The following is a 17,550-nucleotide window of genomic DNA, read 5'->3' on the forward strand; positions in this document are numbered from 1 at the left end:
TGTCACATGCACAAGTACAGTGAAATGCCTTTCTTGAAAGCTCTAACCCCAACAATGCAGTAATCAATAACAATGTAATACTAAAAATAACAAGGTTCAACAAAAACAACACAATATGAAAATAAGAAATAAGAAGAGCACGATAAAGTAAGTAAGCGTACAGGGTCAGTTCCAGTACCATATTTACCGTGTTTAGGGATACTGGAGTGATAGAGGTAGATATGTATAGGGGTAAGGTGGCTAGGCATCAGGATATACAGTATGATAAACAGAGTAGCAGCAGTGTATATTTTGATTGTATGTGAGTGTGTGTGTGTGTGTGTGTAGAGTCAGTATAACGCACACTGACACTACAACACACGTACAAACACTCACTCCATCATTTAATCACACACACACATAATATTATTAAATTATGGACTGAGTGTTTGCATGTGGGTTGCAGTGTCAGTGTGTGTGTTAGGGCCCTGTGAGTGTGCATAAAATACAAAGGTCAACTCAGGTAGTCCATGTAGACAAAATGTTACCTATTTAGTTAGCTATTTAGTAGTGTTATGGCATGGGGATAGAAGCTGTTCCGGAGCCTGATGGTGTCAGACTAGATGTACCGGTACCGTTTGCCTTGCGGAAGCAGAGAGAACAGTCTATGGCCTGGGTGGCTGGAGTATCTAACGGTTTTCCGGGCCTTCCTCTCACACTGCCTGATGGCAGGGAGCTCGGCCCCAGTGATGTACTGTCTGCACCACCCTCTGTAGTGTCATGCGATCGAGGGCGGTACTATTGCCATACCAAGCAGTGATTCCACCCCCCCGATGGTGTTGGAGTCATGTGTGGTGGAGAGGACTAAGCACACACCCCTGTGGGGCCCCCGTGTTGAGGGTTCGCGTGGCGAAGGTGATGTTGCATACCTTCATCACCTGGGGTCAGCCCGTAAGGAAGTCCAGGATCCAGTTCCAGAGGGAGGTGTTCAGTCCCAGGGTCATAAGCATGTGACGTGATGCTGACTGGCGTTATTGCTGAATGGCTGGGAGTTAACTTCTAATCTAGAGGAATTTAAAAGGCTGTGCATCATAACATCAAAATGATGGTTTCATCAATGTTGTAGTTTTCTGTGGATCTTTTAACTGGCTCATACATAAAAACTTGTCAATTCTGCACATTCCTTCAAAATAATACATACATTTCCTGTATAAGGAGTCCTTACCAGACTCTGTTTCAAATCATCGCTGTCAATTAAATGAGCATGTTTCCCAGTCCTTTGTCCCTAATCAACTTTATGTTTCGCATGACTACATTACAATTGTGATTAGGTTTCCAGAGGCTCCTGGTTGAGATAGGGCTATTACAACCACCCAGTCTTGGAGATATGAGATGCATTCAATGAGACCCAACGCTGAGAATCAGTACAGCTGAATTAGAGTCCAATGATGATACTGAATCCAGATGCTGAAATACAACAATGTGGCTCAATCCTGAAGCAAATCACTCAAATGAACCAGAGTGTCAAACAAATTCTGGATTATGAAAACACATTGGTCAATACTTGAGTCTTGAGATGTGTTCTACATGGATTGATCTATTTTCCCATGGAACCACCATCATTCCAGCACAACAGCCATCCAGTCTTGCATCTACCAGACTAACAATAAGATCCAAAATCTATAATATTCATTCTCTCTGGGAACAACTCTGTTCAACAACTCTGCACTCTCTAAAATCAGAACATCTGTGTGAATCTTTATCTAGTTAAACCTAATGAAGAGATGATGGGACTTGTATGTGATTTGTTCTGGTGAAATGGAAGTGGGCCTATACTCACACACGTGTATATTCCATGAGAGTGTCTGACATCTGTATCAACTGAGCCTTTCATCTGCATTGAGTAAGGGAATGTCAACGTTTAATGTCCTTATATTGTGGGAGACAATAGGTAGCGGTGGGACTAAGGGTGGTTAGGAGAGGGATAGAGTGATATAGAGAAAAAAGATGATGAGAGTGGAGAGAGGATGTGGAAGAGGAGAAAGGGAAGGAGATATTGGTGCTGAAACTGATAAGAGGATTTATCGTTTCATGTACTGTAGTTTGTTTTTCTTCATGTCTGTCATACAGACACTTTACAACCATTCAGAGGGAGTTATAGTCCAAGATGTCACATTGTGTATAATATTATATTTACTTTGCTTACTAAATAGAAACAAAAAATATTTTTACTGTTTATTTCTCTTAGGCTGCTACACAGGCAGCCAAATTCGGATCTTTTTTCACTAATTGGTCTTTTGACCGATCAGATCAGCTCTGAAAAATATCTGATGTGAGTGGTCGAAAGACCAATTAGTTTAATTAACAAATATCAGAATTGGGCTGCCTGTGTTTACCCCTATTAGGCCTACCAATGTGGTGGTACAACATCTAGGGATAACATAAGTTGAGTCAACACCTATGATATGCAATAAGTCATTTTTGTATGAGCAAAATCACGTTTTACTGGTTCGACTGAGCATGCGAACAAGCCAATGACGAACGTATCAATCCCAATGGGACTTTTATGACGTAACAACCTTGATCACATCTGACTACCTTCCTGCTTGACGAAAAGTATTCAGAAGTATAAAACGAGGGAAGGGTTGAAGGTATAGTACGAGACGCTGACAGTTGAAGAAGCAACTGAGGTTTTGAACAGTGTTCCGTGACTTCTCCAGGAGATACAGCCACAAAGCGTTTCAAGACCTTGGACAGCACCCGGTCGGTACCCGAGCAGAACAGCGGATCATTTTGGCAAATGTAAGACTTTTTTCCAATGATGCTATTTGTTTGAGATAATTATTCTATTTGTTTGATATTATTTTCAGTTAGGCTTCACATCATATTCTAATTGCATAGGCTACAATGTGTTTTTACCTCTGCAATCAAGCATAAACATATTTGAATTCATTAGAAGTCATTGTGTCATTGTGTCCATCTTCTAGCATAACTTGAAAGAGTTATGGATTCCAAATATAAGATTGATTTGTGAAACGGCAATTGTATTTGAGGACATAAACAAATGATCATACAAAGGTTGAAACCAAGTCCTAACTAACTGGATACATGCGCAATTGCGCATTTGTCTTAATTCTCAACGTAATTTTGTTCTGGTAGCACTGGCTAGCAAAATCGGCAAACTTGTTTACTCGTGTGGTTTACTCTTATTCCTTCACAATACAATGAAAAGAGAAGGTATTGAGGAAACTTTTTTCCTGTGCGTAAAGTGGTACCGAATAACGAGGCAAGCGGGATTTTGAGAAATGTTGTTGTTTTAATATAAGAATGTAGGCTATGTGAAAGCAACAGTAGTGAATAAAACCATATCTCCCTTTACAGGTATAAAGCGATGTTACAAAGGAACGGCTCCCAGCTCCTTTTTCTAATAGCCCTGTGCAGTGTGCTATATTCCCGGACTCAGTGTTTGCCATATGCATCTATGAGGTAGGAATAATACCGCTATTACTCATTTAAAGATGTATTATTTATGTGCAAGAGGACATGACTAAAATAGCATCAATAGTTACTTTTGCCAAAGAGTTCAAGAACTACAACGATATACTAATTTATATAATGTTCAAGTGTTCTAACATATTCTTACTCTGGGGTTAATGAATAAACACGACGATAAAAAAAATGTATTAATTAATCGACTATATCCTAGTACAAAACGACTTTCTAACAATAATATTTAAGTCCTGAGAAATCATGTTCTGTCTTCTAGGCTACTTTCATGTAGGCCTAAGTGGATATTATATTGAAAGCCATGAATAATCAGTGGAACGTGGTAATTTGTTACTATATAATCTTGGATGTTAGCATACCCAGAGAGGATACAAAAAAAAACGAATTTAAAAGTGTCTGTCCGTCTCATGACAACAAATTGTATTTTTGTATTGTCTAAGAGTAATTGACATAGGCACATTTTTTTTTACCCTAATATAGCCTTTTGGAACACAAACCCCCGTTTCAGATTTTTGCTACACACGGTGACTAATAACTGTTTTAATCTGTTGGCAGACCTACGAGGCACGCAGACGGTCTCTTTACTAGTGGATACAGCAAACTTCTTGGACAGCTATCGGCGCGGCGGTACCTGGAATCCTTGATCGGAAAGCGAGTCAGGTAGGCTCTATTTTATGCTTTTCGTTCAGATCATCGCGCGGAGTTTGGTTTCCCTATTTAACGCGAATAGAGCGCCTTTCAAATTCAAACAATTTTAACAGTATGATAACTTTGATATTAACATATTTTCTGAAGCATTCAGGTTTATTGACAACATTTATAGAGTCAGGAATGACAGCATGACAGAAATATCTATTCCATAAAATTGTCTTCCTGTAACCTATCTCTGTGATTTTAGTCTCAGTGAAAACCTTTTGATATATCCCTAACAATGTTGTATTAGCATATCTGCCTTGAAAACTGTTAATACTGTAACCTCATTTGTTGTAATTGTAAGAGATTTGTCATCTAAATTGTGATCTACTTATGGTTTAAATAACCCTATTGGATAGGTCGAGTATGTCATAACAAGGTTAGCAAAAGTCTCAAAATGATGGACTAAAATGTGTTGTGGTTAATTTGTCACAGTGATGACATGATGGAGGACCAGGTACCAGTGAAGCGCCACTCAGATGCCATATTCACAGACAACTACAGCCGCTTCCGCAAACAGATGGCTGTGAAGAAATATCTGAACTCGGTTCTGACAGGAAAGAGAAGGTGGGAACAAGCACAATAATAGATTGTGTGTGTGTGTGTGTGTATGTGTGTGTGTGTGTGTGTGTGTGTGTGTGTGTGTGTGTGTGTGTGTGTGTGTTTGCGAGTGTGCATGTCAGGATGTGCATGTTCGCAGGGTCTTTCCCCAGTATGACAGAAGTACAATGTACCATTCTTCTCTTTTCAGTCAAGAAGACCCTCCCATGCAAGAAGAATCCAGAAGTGAGCCCTCGTTTCAAGAGAGCTATGATGACGTCAACGTAGATCACCTCCTCAATAACTTCCAATTGGTAGGTTCAGTCTCACTCCTCCTCCTCCATTCAGTTTCACCCCCCCCCCCACCAGTCTCACTCCTCCATTCAGTTTCACCCCCCCCCACACCAGTTTCACTCCTCCATTCAGTTTCACCCCCCCCCCACACACCAGTCTCACTCCTCCATTCAGTTTCACCCCCCCCCCCCCCCCCCCCCACCAGTCTCACTCCTCCATTCAGTTTCACCCCCCCCCCCCCCCCCCCCACCAGTCTCACTCCTCCATTCAGTTTCACCCCCCCCCCCACCAGTCTCACTCCTCCATTCACTCCTCCTCACCCCCCCCCCCCCCCCCAGTCTCACTCCTCCATTCACTCCTCCTCACTCCCCCCCCCCCCCCCCCCCATTGCGTAAACAGGGTATTCAACACGGTGTGGTTGCACTGCTAGAGACAGCAAGACCTGATATCTGTATAGTGGAGTTTAGCGGACAAACATAGCTGCATCTATTTTGCATGACTGACAACATACTGTGAATATTACCCATAGGAATACTTACGTTTTACAACAGGAGCTCAGCTAATGAAAGCTTATGGGCAATACAGTAGAATGTTTCTACTAAATGAATGCCCTCATCACGTCTTCTCATTATCTGAAACTATGTATTCTGATCAATCATCAAATATCTCTCCCTCCCTCTCGCCCTCCATCTTTCCCTCTTCTTCAACTGTCTTTTTCAGCCACTCTGAAGAAGACCCACTGGTGCGACGACCTCAATCGTCAACCTCATCGATCTGCCATTCAAAACAATATTTAAGTTCTTCAACAACGGGCTAAAAGTAATGTGTGGTTATCTCTACAGTATAAAGTGAATGTTTACATTGTATATAAGTTAAACTAAAACAAAAAATACTGGTCTAAAGATGTAGGCCACAGTAAATATTATACATGTCCACCTGGGATTAGATAGATTTGCTTTGTCCAGGACTCTGTAAATGGTAGTTCAATAAATGCATTCTAAACAAGCTATATACTGCTATAGAGTACCATCAGATTAAACAGAAGAGGACCACATTTAGAGCGGCTATGATGCATATAATCACTTTATATCCATGTGGAACAACGCTATACCTTGTGCAAAAACGTACCTAGAGCATTTAGTTCTGTGAAACCGTCCACCAAATCAAATATGTCCATTTATTTTTCAAAGCTGAGTAATTTTGTAAGTAAATATTGATGTTGATTATTTATTTTCATGTAAAAAACAAACTTGTTGGGAAAAAAAGGTATTGCTAAGTTGCTTACAAATTACGTTGCAAACTTATAGTTGCACTCAACACGTGCTCTGATGACCTGCTCAGCTGAATGAAGATGGGAAACAAAGACTAATACGTTTGATTTTATGAATATCAACTTCATAGCATTTGAAATGAATTGATCAGTTTCATGTCAATGGGACAAATTAGCATGTTATTTGCTATCAAATCGGCACAACAGAGAAGAACTTGAAAGCAATTACCTTCTCAGTCTCAGTTACACAGTGGAAATATTCAAACTAGATAATGGCAGGGTTCTCCTTTAAAAATATATATTATTCCCTTCAAAGACATGAGACAAAGCATAGAATAGCAGATAAACATTAACATGAATTTATGTCAACAGACATACTGTAGATAAGTCATATACTGTATTTTAATCATGACAGTTATGAGAGGACTGTGACAAAGATGACTGAGAAATTGTTTCCACATAATTATTGGTACATTTTCTGAACTAATGTAACTTTGAATATATTCAGTGAATAAAATGACGTATACTTGTGCAATTGTTTTTATGTATGATTGCCATTACTGAAGGATTGAACTGGCATAATGAATAACAAAGAATAGCCTGGATTTTACGTCTACATTTAGCTTTCAGCTAGAGCAATTTATAACAAAAGGGACCTGAACAGACATGACGTTCGTGTACACCTCTATTCTCACCGATACACTTACAATTTCAATTTCAATGGCCATATTCAATTTGCATTATGAAGCATTGATATATTTAGTTAAAAATCTGGTTGTTATTTACAGTTACATAGTAAGCATATTGATCAAAGTCAAATTGTTTTTGTAATATGCATGGGCCTCCGACTTACTGTATACAGTAGTATGTAGGTTACATATGACACAGGAGTGTGTTCACCTCACTGTAGGTTCACCTCTGTTCAATCCCTCTTGTAATCAGTGCCAGGGCTAATTTGATGGGCTCCTTGGCCCCCTAACAAGCTAAGTGTAATAATCAGAGTGAAAAGGACTGTGTCAAGCCATGTCATTGACTTTACTGTATTGTACATTGCACTTAGTTCACTGTATAGTTTCTGGCACTATATAAGATATCTAATATGGTTCCTCCTTGAATAGATTGTGCTCTCTTCTTCGCCAAGTAAAAAAGCGTGGTAACACTTCACTTGACACCCAGTGTCATAACACATTATGACACGCTCATAACATGTCATAATATGGTCATAACACTGTTATGATCCATATATTTACACCTGTTGTGACATATATTGCGTTATTTTACGGCTGGTTATGACACCAACATATGAGTGTCAAAACACACATTTATTCAAATTAATTTTTCCCTGTCAAGAAGTTTCCTTTTGTTTGAAAGTGAGTTCTTAAATCCTTTGTTGTTGTAATGAACTCTTTACAGTGATATTTTTTTCAGAATACTTTAAATAACTTGTAAAAAATACATTTTATGACACTGTCATGAAGCATTATGACCATCCTGTGTCACTTTACTTGGCCAAGAAAATACACTTTGTGACACTATCAAGAAGCATTATGACAATCTTGTCACTTTACTTGGACTAAGAAAATACTATTTATGATGCTGTCAAGAAGCATTATGATCATCATAATTGTATAAGCAAGATAGGCATATCACGTCCATGCCCTTACGTCATTCATCAGTCAGATAAGAGGGTGTCTTGTCCTGCTCCTGAAATCTGCTCCTGCATTCATCCCAGTCATCAGCAAAAGAGCATTGTGTTAGGTGCATGTCTGACATCAATGTGTGTGCAATTATGATGATAATTTAAATGGGTTCATTTTAGACATAATGTTGACAAGTAGGCTATGGTGTAATGAAATGTTTTGCCTTCTGTGGTAGGTTTTGTGGGCTTTTAAACTTTTATGAGGGGGCCCTAACCAGCAATAAAATTATACAATATATGTCACAACAAGTCTAAATATATGTGTCATGACAGTGTTATGACCATATTATAACAGGTTAAGACAAGTTATGTCAGCTGCTATGACATGGTTATGACCGTGTCATAACATGTTATGATGCTGGGTGGCAAGTAAAGTGTTACCAAAAGTGTTCACTGACTCTCTTACATGGTGATGTTATGGTCATAACTAATATGAACAGAAAACACTGTCAAATGTTCTACATCATGTTGAGATGAATGCTCACTATGTTGGAAACAGTAAGCCAGTGTGAAAACGTGGTACAAAAGTCATGACTCAGTATGTTTACAAGTGTCGAAATGGCACAAGATATTTGACTCATAAATGTCATAAGCAATATGCTGGGAGGGGGAGTCCAAATTAAATTATATTATTATTAGCCAAGACTTATGTGGGATCCCAACTTTAAAAATAAATCCAAATCACTGTCAACTTGCATCTGTGTCAAAGCTTTTAATGACCAGGAAACAGCAACTCCCACAATAAGTATAGCTAAATCAAATGCAGAAGTGCTGTGCAGATTTTCTTTTGACCAGATAACATCCTAAAACCTGTTTTACATCATCTTTTCGGTGTCACCAACAACCACCTTCTCTGAAGGCAGGGCAAACAGAAATATTTGAGGAGACAGGATGCTGATAAAGTTTGTGCTCAGCCCCATGCATCTCAATTTGTCACATCACATTCTCATCATTGATAAGGTGCTTTGGGCAAGGCAAATCACCATGGCGGTGACTAAGGACAGCAAACAAATACACAAAAACTTTCAGTTGAATAAAGTGGTTAACCATACACTCTTAGAAAAAATGTGCTATCTAGAACTTGAAATGGTTCTTCGGTGTCTCCATAAGAGAACTCTTTGAATAACCCTTTTTGGTTCTAGGTAGAACCATTTTGGTTTAACCCCTTTTGGGTTCAATGTAGGACCCTTTCATGTAACCCAAAAGGGTTCTATGTGGAAGAAAAAAGGGTTATCTTATGCCTAGAACCCTTTTGGAACCTGTTTATCTAAGAGTGTAGGGGCCTATTCAATCAATCCCCAATAAGTAAAACATGTGTGTATGTGGTGTGTGTGTGCGCATTTGTGTGTGTGTCCACTCCCCATTGTAAAGCAAATTACATGTGATTATTCCCTGCATTGTGGAGAGGCCACACTCATTAACTGTCATTACTGTTGATCTTAATGGTCCTGCAGGCCCTCTGAGAGTAAAAACTCTGAGACTCTGAGAGTCTCAAGGATGGTCAGGTCCAGCCTTATTCCAAAATTGATTAAATATTTTTTTTAATATTCAGACTCATTGGCCGCTGGGTTTCAGTGTCTAACTGCTCTATTAGTCCATGGCAGACTTGAAAGTCACAAACTTAATGAATGATAGAGGCAAAAGGCCGTGTTAGCATGAGCAGTGCCATTGAGGGCTTCCACCATTTTAATGTAGTCGACTTGGTTTGACTTCCAGCTTCATTGGCTGATCCTTCCTGGTGACTCTGTTAGAGTCATGTCCAACCGAGCCATCAGGAGGGATCAGCCAATCGTGAAGAAGAAAATGTAATACTTCAAAATGGAGATAACCTCAATGCTGTCACAGACGCTATAATGGCACAGATACAAAGATGGTCACAATACATACATTATATTTACCTCTGCATCTTTGTGGACGCATGGAATGTATTGCTGTTATGTGGTACAGAAGATGCTCGCTGCAGATGTTGACAAACACAATTGTGGAACTTGCCTGATTTGTCATGGCAAAAAAAAGGGTGAATATCTGAAAATGGTCAGAATCAGATCAATTAAAGTAAATTACTGTAGTATACCTTGTATGACTCATACACGACTCCACTGTTGACTTAAACAGGGTAGGTAAACACCTGATTGTGTGAAAGTCTGATGACTTAATTTGTGAGGTTTCATTTGGAGAAGGGTCCCAGTTTTGCTGGAGATCAATAAATCAGATTAATGAATGACCCATGTGAATATCTGTCATGGAAAGGGCAGCTAAGAGATGTATCATCTGGTGTGCTTAGAGCACAAATGGCATCTGACACATACTCACAGTCAAAGGCTGTCTCCTTTCAACTTACAGTCCATGTCCATGTTCCTGTCCATGTTTGCTGGTTTCATGGAATTCCAACCCTTTTTAATACCCTGAAGTCACAAGATGCACTGAGAAAATTAAAGTCTTTAAAGATTTTGGAAAATGTTCAAATTCAGGATGGGCGATACGCTACTCACTAAATCTCTACAACTGACTTTATGATAAGGACCTATCAGGAACACATCAGAAGAAGGGTCATACACAAAATGCCACATTTAATGTCAGAACTATTTTTGGCCAAATAAGTCAAACAACTGTTCACAACTTGCTTGGGCCAAGAAACATGATCAATGGACATTTGACCGGTGGAAATCTGTCCTTTGGTCTGATGAGTCCGAATTTGAGATTTTTGGTTCCAACCGCTGTGTCTTTGTGAGACAGAGTAGTTGAACGGATGATCTCAGCATGTGTGGTTCCCACCGTGAAGCATAGAGGAGGAGGTGTGATGGTGTGGGGGTGCTTTGCTGGTAACACTGTCAGCGATTTATTTAGAATTCAAGGCATACTCAACCATCATGGCTACAACAGCATTCTGCAGCGATACGCATTCCCATCTGGTTTGAGCTTAGTGGGACAATCATTTGTTTTTTTAACAGGACAATGACCCAACACACCTCCAGGCTGTGTTAGGGCAATTTGACCAAGAAGAAGAGTGATGGAGTGCTGCATCAGATGACCTGGCCTCCACAAGCACCCGACCTCAACCCAATTGATATGGTTTGGGATGAGTTGGACCGCAGAGTGAAGGAAAAGCAGACAACAAGTGCTCAGCATATGTGGAAACTGCTTCAAGACTGTTCGAAAATAATTCCAGGTGAAGCTGGTTGAGAGATTGCCAAGCGTGTACAAAGCTGTAATCAAGGCAAAGGGTGGCTCCTTTGAAGAATCTAAAATATATTTTGATTTGTTTAACACTTTGTTGGTTACTACATGACTCCATATGTGTTATTTCATAGTTTTGATGTCTTCACTATTATTCTACAATGTAGAAAATAGTAAAAATAAAGAAAAACCCTTGAATGAGTATGTATGTCCAAACTTTTGACTGGTACTGTATATAAATTATATTTTTTTCCTTTATACTATTAGTGGAAGAAAGGGGGAGGGAAAGTGTTACACTTACACTGAACAAAAATATAAACGCACCATTCAACAATTTAACATATTTGACTGAGGTACAATTCATATAAGGAAATCAGTCCATTTAAATACATTAATTAGGCCCTAATCTACGGATTTCACATGACTGGGAATACAGATATGCATCTGTTAGTCACAGATACCTTAAAAAAAGTAAGGGTGTGGATCAGAAACCAGTCAGTATCTGGTGTGACCACCATTTGCCTCATGTAGCGCAACATCTCCTTCGCATAGAGTTGATCAGGTTGTTGATTGTGGCCTGTGGAATGTTGTTCCACTCCTCTTCAATGGCTGTGTGAAGTTGCTGGACATTGGTGGGAACTGGAACACGCTGTTGTACACATCAATCCAGAGCATCCCAAACATGCTCGATGGGTGACATGTCTGGTGAGTATGCAGGCCATGGAAGAACTGGGACATTTTCAGCTCTTGGAATTGTGTTCAGATCCTTGCGACATGGGGCTGTGCATAATCATGCTAAAACATGAGGTGAATGGCACGACAATGAGCCTCAGGATCTAGTCACCCAGTCTTTGGGAGCGGGCCTCTTCGGTGGCACTGTATTTTCCTCAAAGCGGGCGAAGGTGTTTAGCTTGTCCAGGAGCAAGACGTTGGTGTCCGAGACGTGGCTGGTTTTCCCTTTGCAATCCGTGATTGTCTGTAGACCCTGCCACATACGTCTTGTGTCTTTTCCGTTGAACTACAACTTCAGTCTCTCTATTGACGTTTTGCCTGTTTGATAGCTCCTTAAACATGGGACCAACACTTTACATGTTGCGTTTATATTTTTGTTCATTGTAGTTCCATCACCGAGGGTGTTGCCCAGAGCACAAGGGAGAGTCACAAAATGGCTACTTGTCACCATGGCTGGCAGGACACATGCCGGAACGGTCGACTGCACATTGACATTTTGTGTAGCAGGCAGCTAGAGAGCACAGAGGGAGCTGTGGCCAGACACCAATGGACAGGGAGGACGCACACTGAGTGGAAGGCTAACTGGAAAAAACACTGATGTATTGGGTGTGCATCTATTTTAAGGGACAGCAAAATGCTTTTAATGCACAGAGAGCATGATGTTTCACTATTGAAAGATAAAATTGTGAAATAAGTTGGCCCGTTGCTTTACCATAAACACAGACCAAGCACCACTTATTTCAGGCACCAGATAAGGCCTATGAAATCAATTTGTCAGACGGGAGAAATTGTGTTTGTATTACTCAGAGACTTTATAATTGAACATACATTTCTCAATTATGAAATGCCCCCAATGTGTAGAACACAGGAACTTTTCAGATAAGCTTACACATCCAATTTGATTTTATTGGAGAATACCGGTAATTGTTTTTGAGGTGAATCAGCTTTTTCTCTGCATAAAAAAATTTGGTCCAAAAATGTATCATGGCTCTCATGAGTTGTTTTTAGACAGGTATGATTTGGCTCCACTCTGTACAGCCAACAGATTGCACCTCATTCCAAACCATTAGAATGAGTCTGTTGTCAGTCAGATATAGCACATTATCAAACCCTTAGTAGTAATTTACTGAGCCAGCTACCCTGAGCAATGTACTGATTTTATTTTCATTGACAAATGATTATGACCATGAAGAGTGTGAATGTCTGGTGTCTAGCCTTCAACTCCTTAAGGTTAACAATGCATCTTTCCAGGTAATGAGGATTTTAGCACAGCATAGGAACCCCTGTGTAGTATGTGAGTGAAGTACAAGAGGAAAGGGAGAGAGCCATAGTTGAGGTTAACCATTTGCAGCTTGGTAGAAATTCATTTGGAATTACAAAGTAATGCATTTTTATTAATTCATTGGCATCATTACTCCTTTATAAAGAGGTGAGATATTGAGGCCGAACAACTTTGTTAAAATCACAAGATTTGACTGCCAATTCCATTGGAAAATACATTGCAGTATGGCACAAATGGATGAACGGCTTAGTTTCACCAGTTGTCAGCGCTTTTGAAGCAAGTGGCATTGTAACATGCTCCGCTTGCAACCTTTAAGAAGGCAAGTCAGTTCATTTCAAATTCTTATTTACAATGACGGCCTACCCCAGCCAAACCCTAACCCAACCAACGCTGGGCCAATTGCACGTCACCTTGTGGGACTCCCAATCACAGCTGGCTATGATACAGCCTGGAATCTAACCAGCGTCTGTAGCCTCTAGCACAGATGCAGTGCCTTAGACCAATGCGCCACTCTGGGCTTGATAACATTTTGAAAATAAGTTTGCGCATGTACAAGTTTCCTGGTAGTATGTAGCTTTGAAAAATACACTTGGGAGAAAAAAATCCCCAAAGATAAATTTATTTCAACAATATAAATATTTACATCTCACATTTAAAAGATATATTTACAGACAGATATTCCATTAAGAAATATTAAATTAATGTACAATTCAGGTAAAATGATATTTTTTTGGCTTCCAGTAAGATTGTCGCTTTCTGACGACTAATGCCGGACAACTGACATCACGGGATTGTCACAGAATACAGTGTGTTCTAACACAGAGTATTCCATTAGCCCGAGATCCTTTTGGCCTGAGAGGGGGCAGTGCGTTAAAAGGTCAATGACTAAAACTAATAAATAAGATTTGAAATTTTGTTGGTTTTAAAAAGGTTAGTGATTGAGTCTTCATCCAGGGCTGCATTGATCTCACAGGCGTCTGACATTCCTCTTGCTGCGAGCGCTGCCGATGAGGATAGGGTTAGCCCTGGAGCTGCTAGGCCCCCGGGCCAGCCCTGTCTGGCAGGCTGAGGAGCCATGAAATGGGCCCTGGCACAGGGTGCAGAAGTCAAATCCACAGCTGAGGCGGGTACAGGTGGCCCTCATGGCATCTGCATTGTGCTTGGCAGGAGAGCCGCAGCGTTTACAGGGTTTCAACGACTCGTGCTGCTTCAGCAAACTGGCAGCCTAGAGAACAAAACCAAAGAAGGTTAAAAAGACTACAGAGCATATCTCACTCATTGTATCATTTGTAACATGAACATGTCAATAACTTTTTTGGAACTGATTGAAGGGTGACACCAACTCTCAATAAGTACATACACTGAGCACCATGTCCTCTGAACCGTTACAAGAAAAGTGGATAGCACAACCCTCACCTCTTGGTATTCTCTGAAGCGAGATTGCTGGGAGCAGTACAGGGTCTGTGTACATTCTCTCTGGGAGCGCGTCCTATAGGTAGACTTCTGGATAGGGGTTGAAGCTACTCTCTGCATACAGGACATCACAACCCGGGACAGCGCCGCATCTCGCGTCAAAGAGCCCACATTCTCCAGTCCTGCAGAGGTTCTTGGGTCCTACAAGAAAAATGGACATTGTCATTTATCAAACAATATTCATACAGTGGATTACCCTATGGTTAGGTCATTAACATTGGAGTACTGGAAGGGGCCCCCGTAAATGAATCCAGATAAAGAACATATCAGCATAAGGGATTAGCAAAGTTGGGAGCTGCTACAAGCTAAAAAAAAAAAAAAAAAACCATCAATGTGGTTCAGAACTATTGCCACCCGATAAAGGGTATACAATGACTATAGGAACCCCAGTTAAATGTAAGCGCTTACCCTGAGTCGCTCTTTAGCCTGGTTGCATCTACAGAGTGCAGACTTGTCTTGGCAGATTACTTTTCTCCAGGTCTTGCTCACTTTTCTACAGCTGTGAAGAAAACAAAACCACCATGAATGAACAGCGGTGTAAAGTACTTAAGTAAAAACACATGAAAGTACTACTTAAGTAGTTTTTTTTTTTTTTTTTTTTTTATACATTTACTTAACTACATTCCTAAAGAAAAGTATGTACTTTCTACTCCATACATTTTCCATGACACCCAAAAGTATGCATTACATTTTGAATGCTTAGCAAGGTAAGAAAATGGTTCGATTCACACATTTATCAAGAGAACATTTAATATACATTTTTAAAAAACCTTTATTTAACTAGGCAAGCCAGTTAAGAACAAATTCTTATTTTCAATGACGGCCTAGGAACAGTGTAACTGCCTTGTTCAGGGGGAGAACGACAGATTTTTCCCCCCCTTGTCAGCTCGGGGATTCGATCTTGCAACCTTTCGATTACTAGTACACCACTAATCACCTGGTCATCCCTACTGCCCCTGATCTGGCGAACTCACTGAACACATGCTTCGTTTGTAAATCATGTCTGAGTGTTGGATTGAGCACTTGGCTGTCCGTAACTTAAATAAGAAAATGGACCAGTCTGGTTTGACTAACATAAGGAATTTGAAATGATTTACACTCTTACTTTTGATACTTAGGTATATTTAAAACAAAATACTTTGACCTACTCAAGTAGGATTTTACTGGGTGACTCATCTCTACTTGAGCAATTTTCTATTAAGGCAACTTTATTACTTAAGTATGACAATTGAGTACTTTTCAAACCACTGTCAATGAATACACAAGAGTATAAAGGCATTTCCAAGTTGAAAAACCTCTACAACTATCATAGGACCAGTAAAGATTACATGCTTACCTTATTAAGTCAACATCTCCTAGCAGAAGCAGGATCCTTGTGAGGATGTGCTTCATGTCCCTCTCTAGCAGTGCTTTTAAAACGTCCATACATTCAAGGCCCAAGTGCCCACCAATAACCCTTTCAAGGCCAGAGTCCTCTGCTAGCCTGCTAATGACAGACCAGTCATAGCTTTGGGTCCTCTTGAAACTGTTGGCGAGTTCTTGGCATACAGCGTGTTGAAACTTCAGTATGGGGAGTTTTGAGGCAGTATGCTTAGCCTTGTTGTGATAATCAGCAACTGGAGTACTTGGGGAGAATATATGCTGTCCTGGAGACTTCTCTAGTTCTTTTATGTTATCAAAGTCCTCTATCTGGCTGTTCTGTAAAGACAGGAAACCGCTGTCCTCGAATGCTTCACAGCCTAGGTTCACCCCGTCAAGGTCCACATTATGTTGGTTATTCTCCTTATTGTGAACACCTTTCACGTCATCCTTGAGGCAAAAGAGTGCAGCTGTGGTGACACATGGTGAGAGCTGTGATTTGGCTACTACTTGGACGCATTCCTTTAGTGGTGAGGTTCTCAGGCCAGACTCCTTGTATGTGACATGTTTCTCCATGTTGCATGGAAATCGGGGTTCCTCGTAGTTGGACGGATATTTCATTTTTTTAATGACTGATTGTGTTCAAATTGTAACCCTGAGGTAGAGAAGATAAAAAGTTGCATTAGCCAGTTTCATCTCAATCAAAACGCGCCAAACTGGATAGCTAGTCAGAACTACAACACGTTGTGCATCAAACCACAGTGGATTGCCCACTTATACTAGAGTTTGTTATATTCTCTAAAATGTAACATTAGCTAGATATTGTTTTGGTTGACCAAAAAGTATAAAGGCAACGTAGAACTGCAATCTCTCCAAAGGGCGCACTTCTAGTTCCCCCCAATTTAGCTTGTAACATAGCTAGCTAACTGGCTAGACAATTGAGTAAAATACTGTAGTTAACTACTAAAATACCATCGTTAACGCTAGTCGTTTGCAGCATCAGATCTTTCCAGTAACGTTAACCTTCGTTATATTAAAGAAAATGTTGACTGTGGTTATTATATTCATAGGATAGCCAAGGCTAGCTAACCTCTAATTTTACGCGCGTACGTTTAGCGCTTAAAAACTAAACTGTAATATTGATATTAACGTCATTGCAAAATGTATAGCTACAAAGCAGTTTAACTAACTACCGAACGTTAAATGAATATTAAACTTCATAGCTAGGTAGCTAAGCCAGATAGTTATGACTAGTCAAATTGGTTATCATTTACTAACGTTGCAAACTAACCAGCCTGCATCAAATGAAACGCGACATATCATAGCTGAACACAAGTTAGCTAGCTATAATAGCAAACTTGAGGTAACGTAACAAAATGTTTCATACCTGTAACTTTAATGACTTCTTGATTCCCACCTATTTCTGCTGTTAAACTTTTGCTAACGACATTAGCTCGCTAAGCGGGGTTTCACAAACTTGAGAACTAGTTGAATGAGGACAATATGAAAATGCGCCTGTTTCCTAGCTACACATTTGAAATCCGT

General features: G+C 40.1%; 2 protein-coding genes across 3 annotated transcripts; one reads left to right on the plus strand and one right to left on the minus strand.

Annotated features, from left to right (window-relative positions):
* Positions 1 to 2,417: 2,417 nt before the first annotated feature.
* LOC139417779 (vasoactive intestinal peptide) lies at positions 2,418 to 6,813 on the plus strand. The gene is made up of 6 exons (XM_071166857.1): positions 2,418 to 2,781; positions 3,361 to 3,465; positions 4,042 to 4,146; positions 4,615 to 4,746; positions 4,931 to 5,033; positions 5,734 to 6,813. Coding segments are annotated over exons 1-6 (456 nt in total). The 5' UTR covers positions 2,418 to 2,779; the 3' UTR covers positions 5,743 to 6,813.
* A 6,973-nt stretch (positions 6,814 to 13,786) lies between these two features.
* Positions 13,787 to 17,514, minus strand: LOC139417795 (F-box protein 5). 2 transcript variants are annotated; one of them, XM_071166858.1, is made up of 5 exons: positions 17,393 to 17,514; positions 15,983 to 16,660; positions 15,055 to 15,145; positions 14,590 to 14,787; positions 13,787 to 14,398 (listed from the first exon to the last, which is right to left on the minus strand). In XM_071166858.1, the coding sequence occupies exons 2-5, from the start codon at positions 16,624 to 16,626 to the stop codon at positions 14,141 to 14,143; spliced, it is 1,191 nt and encodes a 396-aa protein (XP_071022959.1). In that variant the 5' UTR covers positions 16,627 to 16,660; positions 17,393 to 17,514; the 3' UTR covers positions 13,787 to 14,140. The 2 variants fall into 2 exon arrangements, with proteins under 2 accessions (XP_071022959.1, XP_071022960.1); XM_071166859.1 differs by lacking the exon at positions 17,393 to 17,514 and having other exon boundaries at positions 15,983 to 16,784.
* Between the last annotated feature and the right edge of the window lie 36 nt (positions 17,515 to 17,550).

This window comes from Oncorhynchus clarkii, chromosome 1, assembly GCF_045791955.1.
Source record: "Oncorhynchus clarkii lewisi isolate Uvic-CL-2024 chromosome 1, UVic_Ocla_1.0, whole genome shotgun sequence".
Lineage (NCBI taxonomy): Eukaryota > Metazoa > Chordata > Actinopteri > Salmoniformes > Salmonidae > Oncorhynchus > Oncorhynchus clarkii.